Below are 20,961 nucleotides of genomic sequence, written 5' to 3'. Positions count from 1 at the left end.
GTGCTATGTTGGAAGACAGTTCCCCTGGGTGGGAAAAGATGTCTGATGCATGGTTGGGCCATGGAGCACTTGCGAGGACTTTTGTCAGACATGGTAGAAAGTAAAAAGTAAAGATACCTTGCAGTTGCTGAGAAACAAACTGTTGGCCGTTAACTGTTGTGATCACCTTCTCTATGCCAGGGTGTTTGCTAAAGCAGTAAGTCAGACCCGCTGCGCTCTTCTTCCTCATGTTAGAGCCTTGCCTGTGTCCCAGCCAACTTCTCCTGGCTTCACTTTCTGCTCCTTTCTCCAATACCTTCTAGCAGTGCAGCACCTGAGAAGGTGGTCCATGATGGTTGTGATCTCCACCCATGCCCTTCTTCCTCGGTTTGAGAAATCATGGGCTAATTATTTTATCTTTGTGGCTGTGTTCAGTTCAGACCATTTCAAATGCCTTTAAATTCATCTTTGGAAGGAACAGTTTCATCATTTTGTCTCACTGGGAGCAGTGGTTTCAAGCTAAAGTAATGCTTTGTAGTTGAAAGGCAACTCTATTCTCCCATAAATAATACTTGCTGGAACAGGATGGAAGGGAATGCCACAATCTCTTCTATCTCCTCACAGTCTCTCTTCTGACTTCTGCTAATGCAACACAGGGATATAATACAGATCAGCCTGAGCATGGCCTTCTCTTTGTTTAAAAACAGCCTTACCCGTTTTTATTTCCCCCTTAGGCTGACTAAGTCTTCTAAAGTGTTTCTTCCGTTGTATTCCAGTGTACTTCTCCCTCCTCTGCCGCCTCTATCCTTTACAGTTGCACAAACATTACTAGCTACCCAATGTCTGTGAGCAACACTATAAGAATATGTTCGGATGAAGGAGGATCTTTTGTTAAGAGAAATATGTTTCAATTTTGTTTGATTTTTTTCAGAAGGGATCCTAATTAGTTTAGGCAGGGGGGTGAATAAAGAGGATAAAAGCTTTCTACCCTGACAGCTATTGCTTTCTCCACATGTATTTAAACTCCCTAGTACACAATAAAGACCACATAAATTCAGTGAAGTGGTGAGCAGACTGGATTAAATGTACTTAGGGTGCTACCTGTATTTGCTTATAACTCAGCATCATCCAGAGTCTCTTGAGAAAGGGAAATGCACCTAGAAATTCAGCTGTCCTGGGGCTGGTAGCTAACAAAAGTGAAGAGAGTGCCAGTGGCCTGGCTGTGCCCCTCTGCTCACCAACTGGAAGCTTTGTTGAAGGGAGAATTACAGCAGAGACATTGGCGATCTCTTGGGAAGTGCAGCCGTGCACACAGGAGCACCGACTGCTCTTGATGTTTGACACGTGCTGATGAAGAATTATCCTTAAGCTGAGCCTGAGCTGTGTGGCGCAAGTCCAGAGCTGAGCTTCCTCAGCCCTTAGGATAAAGGGTGGTAGCCAGGCTTTCTGGGGGATGTTTCTTATATATCAGCTTTTCTACTTATCTAATCCCACGGCCAAAGGGAGGGAGGTTGTGCAGTGCATGTTTACGTGGCTCCAAGAGAAACTTTCAGAAGAACACGTTTGCTTCATCTGAACTTTCTCTGTATCCAGCAGTCATTAAAAAAAAAAAAGTATTTGCAGTACTGTCAGATCTTGATAGTTTGAATGTTTATATGATGTTATAATTAAGCACTGAAAGCTTCCGAGAAGTGAAGTGCACCCCTCTCGCCCCCTCCCTTTGCTTACCCGGGCTGTACTGGCTGTAGTGCTGCAATATTTCTGTATTGTGGACTAGTTGGAGTGTTCTCCCTGGGTGGCTTCTCCATTCCACTCCTCCTTTAATGTCTGCTCTCCTACAGGATTGATTGATCTGTCAGTTCAATAACTGGACGAGGGCTGACCCAGTTCGCTCAAAGAAACATTAGAAATCTTCCTTGTAAAGTCTTTCTGGTCTTTCTGGATCTGATCTGCCCATTCCAAAGCTTTAAGTTCAAGAAGTGAGACAGAAATTTTGTGAACCACTTTGTAATTTTCCCATACCTTCCACTACTGGGATTACCTATATAGCCTTTTAATCTGGTGTACGTGAACACTATCTTTTTGACAGTTACAGAAAGTAAAGCAAGGCAGTCTCAGCAGCTCATTATGCTGACTGCAAATTCTCCTTAGGATCTTGTTTTTCTATAACTTGCTTTCCTTCTTTGGAGCGTTAATCCTCCTGCATCACACATTTTCTGTTAAACTTTTCTCCTCTGCTAATCTCTGGATTTGTTCTGCTGCCCTTCCTAATCCATGGGAGCGTTGGTGACCTCAGGAGACACCTTTGGCAAGAGGCTTTTTTGGATTCGAGTAACATAGATTATTCCTCCTGCAGTGCTGAAAATCAGCAATTGCCTTTCAGACTGTCCGTGAACAAGACTGAACTCCTTAACCACTTGCCTACCAAAACCTGCTCGCTGCAGTCCAGCCCTAATGGGACATGAGCTCTCAGGTTAATATTGTGCTCAGAAACAGCCGTTCCCACATCTTTGCAAGTTCTGGAAAGAACTTCCTGCAACTGCCAAAGTATTGTACAGGAGAGAAGGAGATAAGCCAAGCTGAGTTATAGTTTTCTAGAAATGTTTTTTTGCATTGGGCTGTAAGTCAAAACCAATATAGTAACAAAGTTCTGGTCTTGGGTAGAAAAATCTCTACTGAAAAGAAAATCATTGCTGTGAAGAGCTTTAGCCATAGCCCAGACATAGGATGTCTTGTTTTGCTTTTAAAGAAGTGAAGGGGCAAAACTTGGTGCTAACAGGAGGGTGATGCTCGGTGGAGGTTTATATGCCAGGATCAGAGGAGGGAGGAGAGCGGGGCAGTGGGAGAGGTTTGAGTAACTGAGATGCAGTAACTTGTCCCACCGTTGTTCTGCACGCTGAGTAGGAGTCACGAGTCACTGTCTGTCACTGTTACTGCACAGGCAACAGCAATGCTGGGTCGCTGTTTGCTTCTGTGGGAGGGTGCAGAGGAGGCTGTGGGGAGGAGATGCTCGCTGAGGTCCTGGGGGATTGTGTGACTGCAGGACAAGCCTTGAATGTGCAAAGGCTAGTCAGTTTATGTAGTAGTTGGGGAAGTGATCCATAAACGGTGTTCGTGTATGTTAGTACATGTAGTGTAAAAAAAAAAGCTATGAGATTCCTTTTACCTCATTTTATCTAGAATACAGCTAGAAGTGAGAACTTCCCAGACGTTTTGGAGATCATACCTAGCTTCCAGGGGAGCAGCAGCATGTGACCCCTGAAAATGTGTAACATGCTGGCACATACTCTCTGGCAAGTTGTTCCAAGCAGAATGCAAAGTAATCTGCTCTGGCACCAGCACAAGAACGTGCAAAGAAACCATCTGTTAAACCCAGAATCTTCTCCTCTTGTGTTAAAGTTTTGGTATCTGAGAAAATGGGAACCCAGCGGGGCTTCATAGCTTATGCTGTGCTGCTCCTCACCTTTAGGCATACCTTGCTGCTTGGGATGCCGCTGGCACTTGAGTTTCTGAGTGACGTGTCCCAGTGTGGGATGTGATTTCCTTCTCCTTTGGTGGTTCTCTTAAACTAAGCTGGGCAAAGCAACAAAAGATGACCCATAGATTTAGCATCCTGCAGTGGTAGAAAGGTAAGCTCTTTGGTTGGTCTTTAATTTCCTCGATTCCGAGAAGACTAGCAAAAAGGTAGGGTATTTTCAAGCTACGTTTCCTTTCTGCTTGGAAAAGAGTTCCACTCCGACATGGCGGCTGTTACTGATGCTACGATACTCTCTCTCCTCTTGTCAGTGTGAGGGGAGAGCCGAGGGGGGAAGTCTCCTCACCGCAGCGGATTTCCTTTCTCAGATTGCTGCCGCTGGAACAGGACGTGCAAGTTAATTCGGCAATGGGGAAGGATGGCTGGGGAAGGTGGGGCATGGAGGGAGAAAATAGGGCCTCTTAGTGAACTTTTTGCTCTTTCTTTACTGCCTCTGATGGTCGGGTCCATGTTTGCCCTTTGCAGTGGGACACAGCTGGTGTTTGTGTCACCCAGAGGGGTTTATGTTCTCCCTCAGTAGTATCCTTTGGCACCATTAGCAGCAGCAAGTGCTGAATGCTTGCACTAGCTGTGCATGATGACAGCCCAGATCACTTTCTTGCTTGGCCAGAGAGGTGAGGAGGAACTCTCTTAAATATGTAAATGTTTATTTAGTTTCAATATGTGAATATTTTAGGAGCTATGGAGAGCCTGTATATCAGTGAAAATACCAGGTAACATACTGTCTTTCCTCATGAGGAAATGTATACCGATATATACTTGGTCACCTTCCATGGGCTTTGGCAGGGAGTAATTCGTGTCAGTTTTGTGCTTGCATAGACCTGACAGCAGGGTTTGTGGGACTGTAGTCCCGGTGGAGGACAGGACTGGACTGCTCCTGCAGGATTTAATTTGGGAAAGGAGGACGTGCTGGTCTTGTTTGGTCCTGTGGATTTCCCTTGGTTTGTCAGAAGAGCAAGGCAGGCTTCTGCGCCATTCTGTTCTGTCGCTGTTGTTCTGCACGAGTAGGTCTCATGTATGGATGGACATGCACAACCATTTTCCTGATTACTTTCAGGAAGTTTCCCCACTTCCTTTCAAATACAAGCACCTTCTCTCCTGTAACTAGACTATCCTGTGTATTTTTATTTACTTTTTACAATAAGGTGAAACGGTGGACTTGGCAGTGTTGGTTTTTGCTACATCCCTTCCCTCTTCAGAATACTTAAGATATTTTTAGAGGCTTTCATCTCTGAGCTTTTTGGGGAAAGAACAGTGTCCACCGATATAGCAGCTGTCAGGGTTCAGATTCTTGAAGACTTGACTTTCCAACCCAGAGCTCATGACTTTTTTTCATTATGACTTGCTCAGCATTGATGCACAGTGAAGGTAAACACTGGGGCTGGGGTTGGGGGAAGAAGGGGAGAATTCAAAAGGCTTGTAAACCAAAGCTTTTTAATATAAATGTATTTGATGAAGATACAGAGTAGAAAATAGCCCCAGGAGAGGAATATGATGACTAAAAAACTGAAGGTCTACGTGCAGTGGAGTTTAAGGAGCTGAATTCAGATTGAAATAAACCGCACATGTTTTGGGGTCAGTGTAGCCTTAGCTGAGTATCTGAATAACAGGATACAATAGATTTGTGTAGAAAATTCCATATACAGCCTCAGGAGTCAGGGAGCAGAGAGGTCAGGTCAGGCTGGTGCTGTATGTCCAGTTCACAGGGAGGAAAATGGTTAAACTACCATAAAGGGATTTTTGGACTTTGATTTGTGAAACATTGTGCTGGTTTTGGCTGGGATAGAGTTAATTTTCTTCATAGTAGCTAGTATGGGGCTATGTTTTGGATTTGTGCTGGAGACAGTGTTGATAACACAGGGATGTTTTCGTTACTGCTGAGCAGTGCTGACACAGAGCAGTGCTGACACAGAGTCAAGGCCTTTTCTGCTTCTCACACCACCCCACCAGCGAGCAGGCTGGGGGTGCACAAGAATTTGGGAGGGGACACAGCTGGGACAGCTGACCCCAAATGACCAAAGGGATATTCCATACCATATGATGTCATGCTCAGCGTATGAAGCTGGGGGGAAAAGAAGGAAGGGGGGGACGTTCAGAGTGATGGTGTTTGTCTTCCCAAGTAGCCATTACGCATGATGGAGCCCTGCTTTCCTGGAGATGGCTGAACACCTGCCTGCCGATGGGAAGCAGTGAATGAATGCCTTGTTTTGCTTTGCTTGTGTGCGTGGCTTTTTCTTTACCTATTAAACTGTCTTTGTCTCAACCCATGAGTTTTCTTACTTTTACCCTTCTAATTCTCTCCCCCATCCCGCTGGGGGGGAGTGAGTGAGTGGCTGTGTGTGCTTAGTTGCCGGCTGGGGTTAAACCACAACAAACGTGTAGCAGAGCATTGACAGGTCCCTACTGGAAAATTGGACGTATTCTTTCCCTTTTGTGGCATTTTATTAAGCTTTCTAGCACTCGAGATAACGCCTGATGATTTGGTAGTATCTGCCTAATGAGAAGTCTCAGAACAAACCTGTCATCTGATGATTTTCTCCTTACCTTCATTTACCTTCTTTGGGTGAAAGTTTCATGAGCTTTTTCCACCTGCAGCAAGATGGGCTGCTGTGGAGGGACATGCACTCCTGTTCTGTTGCTCCTAAGCAGTGCATCAAATAAAAACTGAAACATAGCAAGAACTTAGTGCAGCATCCTGGTGAGTGGAGTTTGTTAGCCGATTGGAGTCTGGGAGCAAAATGCTTAAATGATAGATTTATGAGTCTTTTTTTATCTTTTTTTTTTTTGTGTGTGTGAAAATATTTTACGAGAAAAGTGAGGATAAATAGAAATGGAGAGATGTGTTGTAAATTCCTCAGGGATATAGCAGTGGACAGATCTGTCTTCAGAGAACAGAACAGGTTGGCATTAAGACTTCATTTCATGTGAATGATAATCCAAAAACTATTTCTGAAGACGAGCTTTAAAAAACCACAAATCCTGGTCAGCCAGATTCTGAAATACAGTTGATTATAGCACGGACTAGAAACACTGAGTAAAACAAAAAATACAAACCTATTTTTAATCATTTAGACAAATGATATTTCTTTTTGCTAAATCTAACATTTGCAGTTGTTTTTTGTTTTTGTTTTTTTCCTGAGTGAACGAGTCCAGATTTTTTCACTTGGACATAGTTTTATTTTTAAACACGGCTTCCAGAAATGCACGCGTGTGGGATTGCAGTTGGGACCAGTGGAGAGCCATGGCACTCTGCCAGGTGCTCGCCCTGTCCCTGCAATATAGATGGACTGCCAGTGTTCTGGAGAAAAACAACCCCAAAACTTTAAACAAATTATGCTTAATGGAAATAAACTTTTTTTGCCCTCCTGTGTAATGATTTGGATAATGCGCTGGCTGTGTGTTTCTGGAGGACAGAGGAAGGGGAAAGGGGAGAAGGGGGCAGAGATGGAGCTCTGTATGCCTGTAACTGGCTTTCCAGTGGATGCTCTGGGAAGCTTGTGGGGGGGACTATGATGTTTCTAAGCTTGGAGCGTTTTTTAACTCCCAGCCAGTCTTTCTATTAGAAGGTGAGCAGGCTAGCTACAGCCAGCTATGATAAGAGCATTTATCTAGCGTTTGTTTTCTTCCATATATGGATTTGTTAAGACCTAGAAAGACATATGCCTTGTATCTGGCATTTTCTGTATACAGCTTTGACGCTGTCTTCCATGTCATTCACCTGAGTTTTGCTGGGTTTTGGTGGTAAGCGACAATGCCATGAAACCAATACCTGGTTTTGGGTGTGTGGGTTTGGTTTTTTTTTTTAATATAAAAAAAGGGCAAGCAGAGTAGCCAATTGCCTACTTCACAGAAGAAAAGGCACCATAGCCATATCTCTGTTTTTTCAAGCTGGTGCTGATAAATCTTTTCTCTCACTTCTGTTGCTATGGTGTTAGTTCTGTGCAAAAACAAACCTTTGGGTGATCATGTCAAATGCAAAGATCATTTGGAGAGAGAGATGCTGAAAGAGAAGGGAAGTAGGAGGGCTCAAATTCCAGCTGATGACAAACAATGAATCAGTGTTTGTCTCAGCAGAGGGCCATCAGAAATTTTGCACTCTATTTTCACTGACTTCTGCTTGGGTCTGATGCTCTGCTTGAATAGGCTTCTGTTTTCCCCCTCAAATCTTTTTTTTCTTCTTTTTCTTCTACTTTTACTTTTTTTTCCCTTCTTAGTATATAAAAGCAAGGTGGATCTCTTCCAAATTCCACACAGCCCAGGAATATTTGCTTTCCGCAGCATGGCCCAGAACACAGAGAACTTATTCTTGCAAATGGTTTGATCCTCCAATCCACAAAATACTGGATCAGATTTTGAAGGTTTGTGTGGTTGAAATGTACCTGCTGTCCTTGTTGAGCCAATTGAAATGGTCAATGCACTTCCTACCAGAGGAGCTGCCTTAGTGTGCTGTCATTTCTAGCATTGCTTTCCTGCTGAAGTGGAAGTAGAGCACTGTTACAGGGCACCCTTTTTAACACTTTCCGATGTGCAAAGTAGGTGCATTTGGTTTCATTCTCAAAGTATGCTAGTTGCTTTTAGCTGGCACAATTGTTGTGAAGAAGTTATCTTGCCCAGATGCCTTATGCTTCTGGAAAACACTGTGCTTCAAGGCCTGGATATGCCTTGAAGGCTTATTTCTATTCTTGGGTCAAGGCTGAAAGGGAGGACCGTTTTCTTGTTTTTCTTGTTTTCTGAATGTTTCTGTGCAGATTGAGCTGCAAGTGCAGGAAGAATGTAGAAGGGTGACCAATCTCAAATAGTTATTTGCTTCTCACTGTTTTTCAAACTGGAAGTCCTGAAAATTGATTAATTCACATTTTTGTACCTTGGCAACTGGGAACTTTCTGACCTAGTTAAATGGACCCTTTGTTTTGCTGTTTCCTTCCAGATGTGATAGGCAGATGAAAACAACTCAGGAAAAGCAGTGTGGTCATCTGAGATTTCTTTTAAGGATATTAACTGATTTTTCTGGAACTTGGTTGCAGTAGACTATCTCCTTCCATGTCCTTAGCTAAGCTGCAGTTCACTTCATTTTGCCTTAACTTTGCAGACACTTACGCTTGCCCTTAGCCTTCATGCTGCACTCTTTGTGGGAGTAAAAATGTAAGTGCCAGGACAGTCAGACCTTCTGCAGACTGCCTCACCCAGCCGATCATCAAGCATCCACATCAAGTCTGTCTTGCTTGTCTTTACCATTGCATAATCTTTGCATGTAGAGAGTCTGCTGCCCACCTGTGAACAGTGCCTCTGTTAGTCTCCTTGGAAGATAGATGCACAATATGTTTTATGGTTGTATTAGAATCTACGTAAGTACTTCAAAGATAGTACTAGAGCCTCAACCTGTAACTGTTAGTAGGAGCATATAGTAATGGGCAAGCAAAGGCGGTCTCTGTTGGGAAGAACTGGCAGTCTTTCAGTTTGCTTTTGTGCCATAAGTAACCTCAGTTATTCTGCTCAAGTAAGCCTAGCCCAGATAAGAGTGCCTACACAAGAAAAGTGATTTGGCTACATGGATCAGTTAGATTAGCAACTAGCAAATTATTATAAGGCTCCTAGATCTCTGCTGGTTTAGTTTTATTGGTGCTTGAGCTCCAGCCATCCTGTCTTATCATTATCTTCCTTAAGGCACTCGTTAATTCAAAGCAGGGCCATTTCTGTAGGGTGGGAAATTTTATTAGGACAAAACTCAAGCTAATGAGACAGTGAAGACCAGGCTTCTATCAAAACAGAGCGTCAGCAGGCTCTTCTGCCCAGCCTTCCTCTCCCTCCTGTGCCCCAGCCCCTTCTCTGCCAGAGTTGAATAAAAGGGATAGCAGCAATGGAAAGGAGCATGCATGTAACTAAAATCAGATGCTAACTTTAGTGAACACACATCTGTCTTTCATTTCAAAGATGTTCCCGGTTTGACGTTTACAAGGTTAAGTTGCCACTGATGCAGTAGATCCCACGATTGGTTGAAGAGCAGTGCTTGATAATATGGCAACTTTTGTGCTGTGGGCAGCCCGATGTGTTGGCTAGAACATGAGCCAGTTCTGGTACTTATACTGTACAAAAGTTCAAATCTGGTAAGTAGCTTTGTGGGATCATTAAGTTTGGTAGGGACCTTAGGGGTCCGTAATACATCATCTTGATCAAAGCAGCTTCAGCATTAAATTCAGACTGAGTTGCTTAGGGCTTTGTCCAGTCAGGTCTTGAAAACCTTGGAGGATGGAGATCCTACATCCTCTGTGGGACTCTGTGCTGCAACCAGGCTGTTCACATGGTGGAATTTTTTCCTGATTTAGTTGGAATCTCCACAGTTTTGATTTATGTCCTGATAAATCTAAGCCCTCACAATGAGATTGGCCAGTTCTCTTAGTACTCTTACATGCATCCCATCAGGTCCAGTAGCCTTCTTTGCATTAAGATTCCCTCAGGAGATCCCTAACTCAGTCCTTTTCCAGTACGGGTGGTTCCTCTGCTCCTTGAACCCTGTCTTGGTACTGGGACCAAGCCTTTTGACACATCGCCACTACTTTCGTGCCTTCCCATGCTGTCTGGACCAGAGTTTCTGCACATCCCACCCCAATCTTTGTCCCCTATCCAGCTAACTGCCAAAGTCTGCTAGTGGGAGTGCTCTGGGAGCTGCACTCCTCCTTACCAGCTAAATAGCTGTCCCTGCAGCAGATGAATTTGCAAAGATCCTGAGTCACTTGCTTTTGCGTTACCTGTATTACTGTCCGGGGTGCTGTTTTGTGCAATCCCAAAGGGTGAAGGACACAATGGGTGTTCCTTTTCTTAGTGGTGATAATCCTTGTTCGCTCATTCCTTTTGCATGTATGTCTAAGTTCCAGGAAAGAGAGCTGAAGAGGGAAATGTTGGCTCAGGGTGGAGAAGCAAGGAAGGTGTTTGGATGAAGGGTGCTTGCCAATGACTTCACTGCTTTTTCATGGAATTAGAGAGAAATAAATGAGAAATGCTGAGAAATAAATGTCTGAGTAAAGTTTTCTGACATTCAGTGAAATGTAAATTCTCAGGGATTTGGGTAACATACCAAAATAAAGGCAGTATGAAAAGTAAATGCATTCTGTGTGGCGGCAATACCTTGGATGGTGGCAGGGACAAGAACCTCAGATCCTCTGTATATTAATAAAAGGTTTCTCTCTGGTTTCTTCAGCTTGACCTCACCAAACCCATTGAAGATCAGGGCCCTTTGGATGTGATCATACATAAACTGACAGATGTCATCCTTGAAGCAGACCAGAATGACAGCCAGTCACTGGAGTTGGTTCACAGGTTCCAGGTAAGTGGTTCTTTCATAGTTCTGCGTTTCAAGCAGGAGGATGATCTTGGTGCAGCAAATTCAATCTGTTTCCTGTGCAGTTGGTAGGGTTTGATGAAAAGAGCTCCCTGGCACACTGCTTCCCCGCTACTGATAGCCCAGCAAAAATAGTTTTGTCAGTCTAAAATGGACTTGCACCTTTGGATAGGTTTTATGTTGTATTGGTAAGGTTAGTAAGAACTGGTTTCCCACTGAATGTTGTCCTGATGTCACTCCAAGAGCATGAGTGCTGCTCACAAAGAGGAACAGGTGTTTGCAGAGTCCTTTACATACGTCTCTCCACGACAGAAGCCACTAAATTAATTTGGCCCAGTTCTGTCTAGTCTTCCCAGTTCCTGGCATGCTAATTTCTGTAACATCAAGGTTACTGTGAGTGATTCTGTCCTCTAGTGCTGAGAATCCTGTTCTATTAATTTTTTTTTTCCTCAAGTTTACATTGAAGGTCAGAAATCTGCAAGGTATAGTGGTACAGAGAACTGTATTCCCAAAGAATTCCTGTCAGTAGTCTGAATGCCGATGAAAATGATAAAGCAACACCTTTATCATTTTAAAAGGTGTTGCTTCTGGTGGATATCTTTGATCAAAGGTATATTCTTTTCTTCTCTTTCAAAGAGACGCAAAATTAAAAAACGTATTTTCAGAATTTTATGGAATATGCTTATGTCAGGTGGAAAAATGGCACAGACAAATTCTGCAATTTTGACAACTTTGCTTTCTTGGGAAATGATGTTCTCTTTGCTCTGCTTAATGTTCTACAACTAATAATGCAGAAAATAATTTACTTAATGGAGTCAATATTCTCTTTGCTCTAGTTACAAAGCTTTTCTGCTTCCTCCCACCTGTGTATTACTCAAACACAGACAGGAGACGAAAATGTTTGACTTGTGAGCCTGGCCCTCTGGCACCAGTTCTCTGAATAGTAGATGACTATTCATCACTAAGTAGTGCAGGTATCCACTTCCCACAGCACTGGAAACCTGTAAATGTCCAAAGAAGCATATGGAGAGATGGACTTCAGGGGCTTTCTGCTCGCAGTCTTTCCCTGTTTCAGATGTTAACTAGTTTGCCTTCACAATATACCCATCCTATCGATGGGAAAAACTGATGACCAAAGAGGCAAAAGGGCACGTGTGTTAACTTGCTCACAGCTGATTAAGACTCGTGAGATGCCTCATTCCCAATTCTTAATGTTGTTGTGTGCATTCCTGAAGGCCAGGCTTTATGAGGCACAGAGAGAGCATCTCTGTGTAGTACTGTGGCACCTCCCTTGTCCCCTGGAGAACATGCTGTTAGGGAACTTGTGCAGGCAGCTGTAGAACAACAGTTGGTGTGTAGCAGTACAATTAATATCTAAAACACCTTTCATTCCTGAGCAAGAATTCTTCAATGGATACGGAATATTTCTAATAAGAACTCCAGCTAGTCAACTTATTGTATTTAATAGCTTAAGGTCACAAGCTGATTCTTTCTCAAGTACCGAAGTGAGGTCTGGAGGAAACAGTAGTAAGTACAGAGGATGCATTTTCCTAAAGCTGCATTTAACCACCAAGGTGAAGTTTGGTATGAAACAGGGTAGAGCACTTAGCAGCTAGAGCCTTAGCTTTGGCTGAGGACTTAGTGGGCTGTTCTCGTGTCTGTGTGACAGCTGCTGCACTGCTGCCTGCACTGCTGATTTAGCTAAAGCTAAATCCCTTACCCTGATAGATTTCTTAAAGTAATCATAATATGATACCTTGATAATATTCTGTGTACCTTTGTTACCATTTACATAACTTAATCCATTATTTTTGTGTAGGTCAAATACTGAAGCTTTGTTTTTAAAGATATTTAAGTTAGAAAATCTCAGTGAAAATACGATTTTTATCTAATGAGTTTGTGGGATAGATTCTGAGAGTGGTGAGAGAGAAGCAGTGTATATGGATATATTATCCATATATAATTATGGATAAATATCCATTTATTCTTTAGTTCAAGGACTTGGTCTTTGTATCTTCTTTTTTGATAGCACTTGGAAAAGAATAATATCACCTGAATAGAGATGCAGTGGCTTAAAAACAACAACAGAAACATCCCCTTATGAAAAAAATAAACCCAATCAAAACTGCAACTACAAACCAAAAACCCAACTCCCCTCACCCAAAGTCTCTCCTAAAAATCTCAAATTCTACAGAGCTATGTAAGTTAAAACATATCACTGATCTTGTAGGATTTATTTTCTTCCAAATGATAATATCAAATACAGCAACATTTTTTAACCACAGACTATTTGAAGTGAAATTACTGATTTAAACTTTTAGAAATGATAAATAGTTAGTTTGCATATAACAGTTAATATAGCATAAAAATAAGAAATGTATGTGGGGAATATTGTTGCCATTTTCTAAGCGTTTGTCAGGAAGAAGATATTTTATATAGTGCAGCTTGGATTTTTTTCAGAAAGTAAGATATAATTCAGTTTCAGTACAGAATTGCCTACTGCAGAGATCTCAAATTTCCACATATTTTTTCAAAGTGTACATGGTGGTGAGGGCAGGAACAGGAGGCTGTAGGCAAAAGCTTTGCAAAACTTGAAGAAATGGCACATTTCTCTCAGGCTTATTGAATCTGTTTGCTACTGTCATGCACGATGGCATTGATTTTACCACCTGGACCTTTCGGTCATGCTATTTATGCTTTCTCTAGTACTTCAGTTCTACCAGTTTCTACCTGGTGCTGTTTCTTCACCCTACAGGCTAAGTCCAACCTGCATGCTTAGGGCTGTCTTCACGGTCCTCAAGTGCTGACCACAGTTAGGGGATGCTCTCCTGCAGCGTGTTAGGCTGTAAGCCTGATTTTGGGGTGGAAGCTGAAGTGCTGTTTGGTTTAAGTGTAAATTTCAGTGGCTGTTTGCTCTCAGACTTCTTGAGCCCTCAACCATAAGGAGATTGGGGTATGGGGGGAGCTGGGCAGGTGAGGAGGAGTCTGTTGACTATTGTGAAGGCATCAGCCAAACTAATGAGAAAACCAGGTATGCTCCCAGGAGGCTTACATCCTTTGTATGGCAGTCCACGCTCCTGGTGGAAGTTTCTAGAGATATACACATAAGAAAAGGCTGCAGACCCCTGGTTTACAGGGATATTCTTATTGGGACAATATTATAACCTTCGCTAGTGCTGGCAAATCTCACTTGAGCTGCCTCATTTCAGAGCAGCTGAGAAATAGTTGTATGCAAATCTCACGTACTATGTGCTATGTGGCACTGGGACCCCTCCAGTTATATGCCTGTCGGCAGCTGCCACCTATTAGTGTCCTTGTCATTCCTGTATGGCTCACCTGTCAGGTTGTGCCCTTGATCAAAGTGTGAAGGCAGTGCATTGTGCTTCTGTTTCACTGTAATTGCTGGGTTCCAAGATGTGATTGTCTGTGTCTTATAGTGAATTGACCGAAACATTCCCACATCTCACAGGCTGGTTAACGCCTCCTGTGTTAAAACTGTGGAGCAACTTGTTGCAAACAGTTTTAGATCATAGCCTTAATAAAAGCTAAACAACCAAACTCATATTGCCCTAAAATCCTACTCTATCTATTTGAGTATAGCCTTGTGTGCAAGTTCAACAATTCAGCCTTGCCTCTCCTCTCCATTCCATTAGAAATAATAAATCGCCATATTCAAGGTGATCCCCTGTTAAAGGAAGCTGCATAATAGCATCCCTGTGCTGTGGTGTTTCTTAGGACTGTGCTGCAGCTCTTGCTATCTTTATTAATCTTGGAAATCATAGAGCTTTCTTTTTAGTGGCCTCTGAAGGAAACCAGTAAGAAAACTCCCCTTAAGATTTGGGGCAAACAAATCTTACTGCTCTCTATGTTTCCTGACCCAGCTCTTGTCTCATCTTCTACCCAGTTCATCTGTGTTAACATCATCTCCCCTGTCTCCTGTGCCTGAGTTTTTTGTTGGCAGCATGGCCTTAATCTCATACAGCATGTACAGTAATGGGTGAGCTATCAGGTCATTGATTTGGACTGGGGATATGCTTCTTGTGACACGCTAACTAATGTGGAGAGGTGAGAACAGTTGTTGATCCCAGGGAGTCATGGAGAGTACTGACAGAGGTATTTGATACAGCATGTCAAATTCTTTCTGTAGGATTTGCATAGTGATAAATTAATTTAAATACCTGCACAGCACAAGAGCATTCAGTTACATTAGATATTTTTGCAGACCTGTCTGCTGCTTTGTAAGAATAACAGAGAACAAAAGGGGAAACAAGTTGGGCTGGAACAGGTTTGTGTTACAGTAGAGTGAAACAGAAATAACTGTAATCCAGAGACTAGATAATAGGGTTGAAATTCAGTCTTCTGTCCATTACCATTGCCGCTATTTTGTTGCTGTAGAACGCTTATGTCTTTCTGTGCCTCAGCTCACCATCACCCTTTCATAAATTGGTCTGTATTTCTTAATAAGGGGCTTAATAATTTTCCTATAAATTTCCGTATTCAAGCAAAAATAATACTGTGGTTCTTGTGAAGCTAATTTGCCATAGGCTGATGGGAAGTTGAAACTTTTTTTTAATTTTGATAATACTGGAAATTCGGATTGCGTGTCAAGTGTTGTGGAAAGCAAAGGTATGGTTCACACACCTGAGGCATATGCTGTATGTAAGTCAACACCCTTTAATTGTCAGTAGGTCTGTTAATCAATAAGCAAGTCTATCATTAGAAAACCTCTCTCTACAGTAATGCATGTCGCATATATATTTTTTGAGAGCTCTACTAGTAGAGACAGATGGAAGTAAGGATAAGTTTCTGGGCAAGTCAGATGGAGAAGAAGTAGTTCCCTGTCTCCTGACTTGATTGGTAAACACAGTTGAACTTGTTTAACTAACAGTATGAACTGTATAAGAAGGAAATAAATTGGGTAAAAAGCACCCTATGGATACAGAGCATTGTCTTATACCAGTGTCTTCCGTGCAGAGGGTGGTGGTGAATTCTGCTCATGCTTTGAGGACTCCTCTACATTTTCATCTTCATGTCCCTGTTGATGGTGGTTTTAGTCTTTTTTGAGCACTCTGCCTAATTCCAGTTTAGCATTGCTGTGTTCACAATGGCAAGCTTCAGCCCGGCATACTCCAGAAAGGCTGTTGCAGGGCTACACTGACAAACTTGCTTACTTCTTCTTGCGAAATGCTTGGATCCAGCTAGCTGGTGCCTTCAAGGCCTTAATTTTTAGGAATATTAAATTTAACCACAAATGAAAATAATAAAAAAGCCAAGAATGTTAGAGGAGAACTTGATGTTCGTTCTTCTTTCCCTGTCATTAGTTCTTGGTTGTACAGTAAACACTGTCTTATCTAATATATCTATTCTTTTTGAGGATGCCATCTTCCTGCAAAGAAGTGCGATGTAATGCCTAAAGAATTAGAAGGAGATCCTGGAATGTGGGTTCAGTCACATGCTTTTCCACAGTTTCATTATGTGATCTAGACCATCCCGTTTGCATCCCTAAGTTTTTGTTTTGCAAGCTGTAAATTAAAAGAAATGGTATTAACTCCGTTTTGAGATGAATATGAGAAGCCCTTTAGGTCAACTCAGAACGGCTGTCATAAGGACTTGGGGTTTGTTTGTTTCTGTGTGGAGCTTTGGTATGAATTTGTAGTAGCTATGATGACATCTGATTTACGGACCAAGTTAGAATAGTCACACTGATGTCTGATGATCTGTCTCTACAGATAAGAGTGTTCTTTAGCATAGCCCAGCGGATGACTTGTCCAAAATCATGTAGTTGAACTAGAATGTAGGTTTCCATTACTGGACTACACATATTTCTGACTGTGGGTATAGAATTATAATCTCTCAGTATCTTCAAAACTCATTCATTAGAAAAAGATCCTCTCCCAGTGCCTTCCAAACTGGGAGAGGATCTTTTTCTAGTGAATGAGATAGAGGGCAGGGACCCCTGTCAGCAGGCTTCTGAATGATATCCTCTCACCAGTAAACCAAGGCCTTGGGCTTCTGGTTCTGCACGTGTGACTGAGCTGTGCCACATTGCTGGCATGCAGGAAACTTTCATTGTAGTAAAACATGTACCCAGGAGCCAGCAGAGCAGAGGAGAGGTCTATCAGTGTTGAATTACATGCCAAAGTGTGTTTAAAGGGTATACTGTCATGTAATTTTGTATACAGGGCAGAAGCTGGCAGGAGATTGCTGCCTGTCTCCATCTGTCCTGTATTATTTTTAAGATATTGAAAACTATTAGAAATGAAGAGAAGTATATTCCCTAGAAAAAATAAATAAAAAGAATCCATTTGTATAAAGTGTGTGGGGTGGAGTGGTGGTTTTGTTGTTTTGTTTTTTTTTTTTAAACTAAAATCAATTAGCAAGTTAGAAAATGTAAAGTGACCACCTTGCAAGAGAGCTACTTATGTGTGTGCAACGTTGGGTAAGCACTGTGGTATTTCTGGCACCTGCAGACAAGTGGTAATAGTGTGGTTCCCTTATTGTTCATTAAATTGACCAAAAAAGTCCTGATGATCTTAACCAGACCAAACAGTGCAAAATTCATGATGCTAATTTTCCTGCTATTGAATATAAATGTAACAGCAAGATGATACCTGGCACCAGTCTTACTGTTGGCTCCATAAAGCAATCTTCCAGGAAGCAGAGAACAAGGGATCCTTGACCACAGGAGGAGGAACGATCTGCCAGGCTACATTTATGACCTTTGTAAGAATAACTTTTTTTCAGGGCTGTATTGTAGAGGCCTTGACATCTGCAAGAGCTGAGGAGGAAGCTGGCTTCACATTTACATGAGTCTCTGTGCCTGCTCTCTGGAGTCTGTGTTGAACCGTTGTACGGTCTGGTGGAGAGTGCTAATAGACTAGGAAGCCTCCTAGCATGCCCTTTTTGTCTTGCTGTTTAATGACTGTTCTCAATTGCCTTGTAAAAAATAATTGTTACAGGAGACTGAAAATGGCAGGAGGAGTTGCCTGTTGCCAGTGGGCTTTTTAGCTGCAGAAGACCTTTAGGGCTGAGCTTTCTGAGGTCTTCATGCTAGTTGGATGTTGTCTGGACTGCAGTTTCTCAGGAGAGTATTGGTGGGTGCAAATTGTTCTCCACTGCGTTGAAGATCAGTGAGTGCCTAGTTATCTCATCCAAAGCCGAAATGAAGACTGCATGCAGCACCTAGTGTAGTGCATGAAGTGCAAAGTAAAGAAATCTTTCCATTTGCTTTGTAGGACACTTAGATCCTTATTTTGGGGGTGATGATTACTTGTAGAGATGATGATTAGTCTCCTTTCCTACCCACTGTAACACTGGGCTGAACTGACTGAACATAGTTTATTTGTTGTCTAGAAAAAAATTGTTACAGTCCTTGGTGGTTCCTTCTTGACCAAAGGAACATGGAGAGAAGTCAGGTGGCAAGAGGCATAGTCCCCAAGGGTCCCTTTCACTTGCTGGTGCTCCAGTTCCTGTCTTCTTGGTAAGAAACAGAACCAAACTACCCCAGTTCCTGCCTTCTAGACAAAGTTTATGACTTTGAAGAGTGAGTATGTTTTGGCTTGTGTAAGGCATTGACTGGGGAATCTTTGTTATGCTCCGAGTAGAGCAAATCACTCTGAGCAGCTGCCTGTCATAGCTGTAGAGGGGCTTGAGTAGCTTCATTCATTACTAGTCTGTTCCATTCAAAATGATGGCTCAAGTGATGGAAAATCAATAGGGTTATTAATTTGTCTTTCAGAGCTTTTTCTGAACAGGTTCTCTTTGCATTAGCCTTCTTAAAAAGATAGATCAGAAGCAGGTTTTATGCCTAGGCTTCTGCTATCAGGTTGATGAAAATTTAAAGTGTTTCTTGCCCCCCTGCCCTCCAGCTGTTGACTCTCCCACTCTGAAGTTGTCCAGGAAGGGCTCTTCTATTCTTGATTCAGAAGCTTCCTTAGAAAGGTTTGGGACTGGGAGGAAGGAAAATTGGGGAGATACTTTGAAAGGGAAGAAGTTAGGGGATTGCTCTTGCTTGGAAGGGGAGAAGTGCATTGTTCTTGCTGCACTGATAGCTTTCTTCAGAAGTCTCAGCTGTGAGAAGGTGATTTGGGTATGTACTCACGGAGATTATGCCAGTGGATTTTTAATGCTGCTTTTTTTTTTTTTAAAGATACTAACCCATTCTGTTCCTGGTTTTCAGCTTTTTACTCTGAAAATACTTACACATTTCAAATCTCTTTTCACGTGCTCTGCTGAGAAAAGGCAAGTAAAAAATCAAAGGAAACTATCAAATCTTAGTAATTTTTTTCTTATTGGAGGGACAGGGTGAGACACAAAGTGGAAATGGTCTATTTGCACCTGAATTCACAGGCCAATACCTGTGTTCTTCCCATTTGAAAAATAATTCTGTCTTACATTTGTTGCAAGAGCCTCATAAGCAGGCAAAATTAACTAAAAATTTGTCATTCAAGTGCTAACTGGTAGGATAGCTTCCTGTGGGTAGGTGTTTGCAAGATGAAGCAGTGGTGGACTTTTGAAGGCAAAACAGGGAAGCTGAGTACTCAGAAAGTTGCTTTGAGATGTACAGTGAACAGAAGTGTAGCAGAGAAGATCTGTCCCCACTTCCCCTTGCCGCCCCCCTCATCCCTCCCAACCACTGCAGGAAGCTCTTTTAGATTTAGAGACAAACAATTTTGAGATGAGTGATTGTTCAAGATCCAGCTTGTCTACACCTTTCCTTTGGGAAGGAGTTGTCCGTGAAAAGAGACCGTCGCAAGACAACAAAAAGGAACTTTTAAGTCTGAATCTGATGCAAACTCTTTAGACAACCTTGTGTCTGTCTTTACATCTGTTTCCCCCTTGGAAAATGTCAGTCTGTTGTTACAAGTGGTCATCTTCATGTTTTTGTACATGGGAAGACACAAATCCAAATGCTGTTATTGTTTCACTTGCTAACTTTTTTAAAATATGGAACTGTTGTTTAATATTAAACAAAAGATTATAGAAGTTTTATTACTTAGTAATAAAATAAGTCAATGAGTCAGTGAGTCTCTCTTATCTAATGACCTAATATTTGCAGTAGATACTGTATCAACTTTCTGTTAAAATATATTAAAAAAAAAAAAAAAGCATTAGCTACCTTTTTGGGTAAAATGACAACTCTATTCTCATCTATATACAGGCTTCTCAAGAAAAGTTTTTGGTTTTGTTTTTGGGTTTTTTTTAAATATCTGGGTTATATCCAGAGGTATTTAATAAGGAACATGAAATATTTGGTGTCTCTTTGATTTCAAGTTTCATTGCTGGCCTTCTGCCAGTAACAGGGCTGGTACAGAGCATGACTGAATACAAACAAAGGAGGATCTGCCAGAAGTCCTTGTTTCTTCTTGTTTACTTTTATTATGTCAAAGATTAGAACGAGGAAAACATAGAAGTTGTCTGGGTCAAGCTGAACTGCAGCCCAGGGACAGAGCCCTTTCAAAATATTGTTGGGAAGCCTAAATATCCTCCAGATTGTTGCCTGGGTTATTGGAGTCTGCTGTTGGATACCAGTCTTTGATAAATCTACCAAAGGAGGGTGCAGAGTTGTTTTGTTGGAATGACCAAAGAAGATTGGTCATGAAAGGTTGTGCTGTACTGAAAGCTATCTCTTGGCTTCAGTGTTTCTCTTTTCCTTCTGCAACTGCACCATTTTCAACTTCATATCTATAGTAGCTCATCTGCTATCAGACGAGTGGTGAATATGTGGTGAATGGAGTTAAATCCAGTTGGCAGCTGGTCACGAGCGGTGTTCCCCAGGGCTCAGTACTGGGGTCAGTCTTGTTCAATATCTTTATCAATGATCTGGACGAGGGGATCGAGTGCACCCTCAGTCAGTTTGCAGACGATGCCAAGTTGGGCGGGAGTGTTGATCTGCTCGAGGGTAGGAAGGCTCTGCAGAGGGACCTGGACAGGCTGGATCGATGGGCCGAGGCCAACTGTATGAGGTTCAACAAGGCCAAGTGCCGGGTCCTGCCCTTTGGCCACAACAACCCCATGCAGCGCTACAGGCTTGGGGAAGAGTGGCTGGAAAGCTGCCCAAAGGAAAAGGACCTGGGGGTGCTGGTTGACAGCCGGCTGAACATGAGCCAGC

The 20,961-nt window shown here is 42.3% G+C and overlaps 1 protein-coding gene across 1 annotated transcript in view; it reads left to right on the top strand.

The window, feature by feature from the left end:
- Positions 1–20,961, top strand: part of ITPK1 (inositol-tetrakisphosphate 1-kinase) — a 192,402-nt gene that overhangs the window by 99,115 nt on the left and 72,326 nt on the right. The window contains exon 3 of the mRNA XM_009280953.1: positions 10,710–10,835. Coding sequence (XP_009279228.1) covers positions 10,710–10,835 — 126 coding nt within the window. The remainder of the gene's footprint in view (positions 1–10,709; positions 10,836–20,961) is intronic.

Source organism: Aptenodytes forsteri, unplaced genomic scaffold (genome assembly GCF_000699145.1).
Source record: "Aptenodytes forsteri isolate BGI_AS27 unplaced genomic scaffold, ASM69914v1 Scaffold193, whole genome shotgun sequence".
Taxonomy (NCBI): Eukaryota; Metazoa; Chordata; class Aves; order Sphenisciformes; family Spheniscidae; genus Aptenodytes; species Aptenodytes forsteri.
The sequence above is the reverse complement of the archived record's forward strand: the minus strand, read 5'-3'. Positions and strand labels throughout refer to the sequence as shown.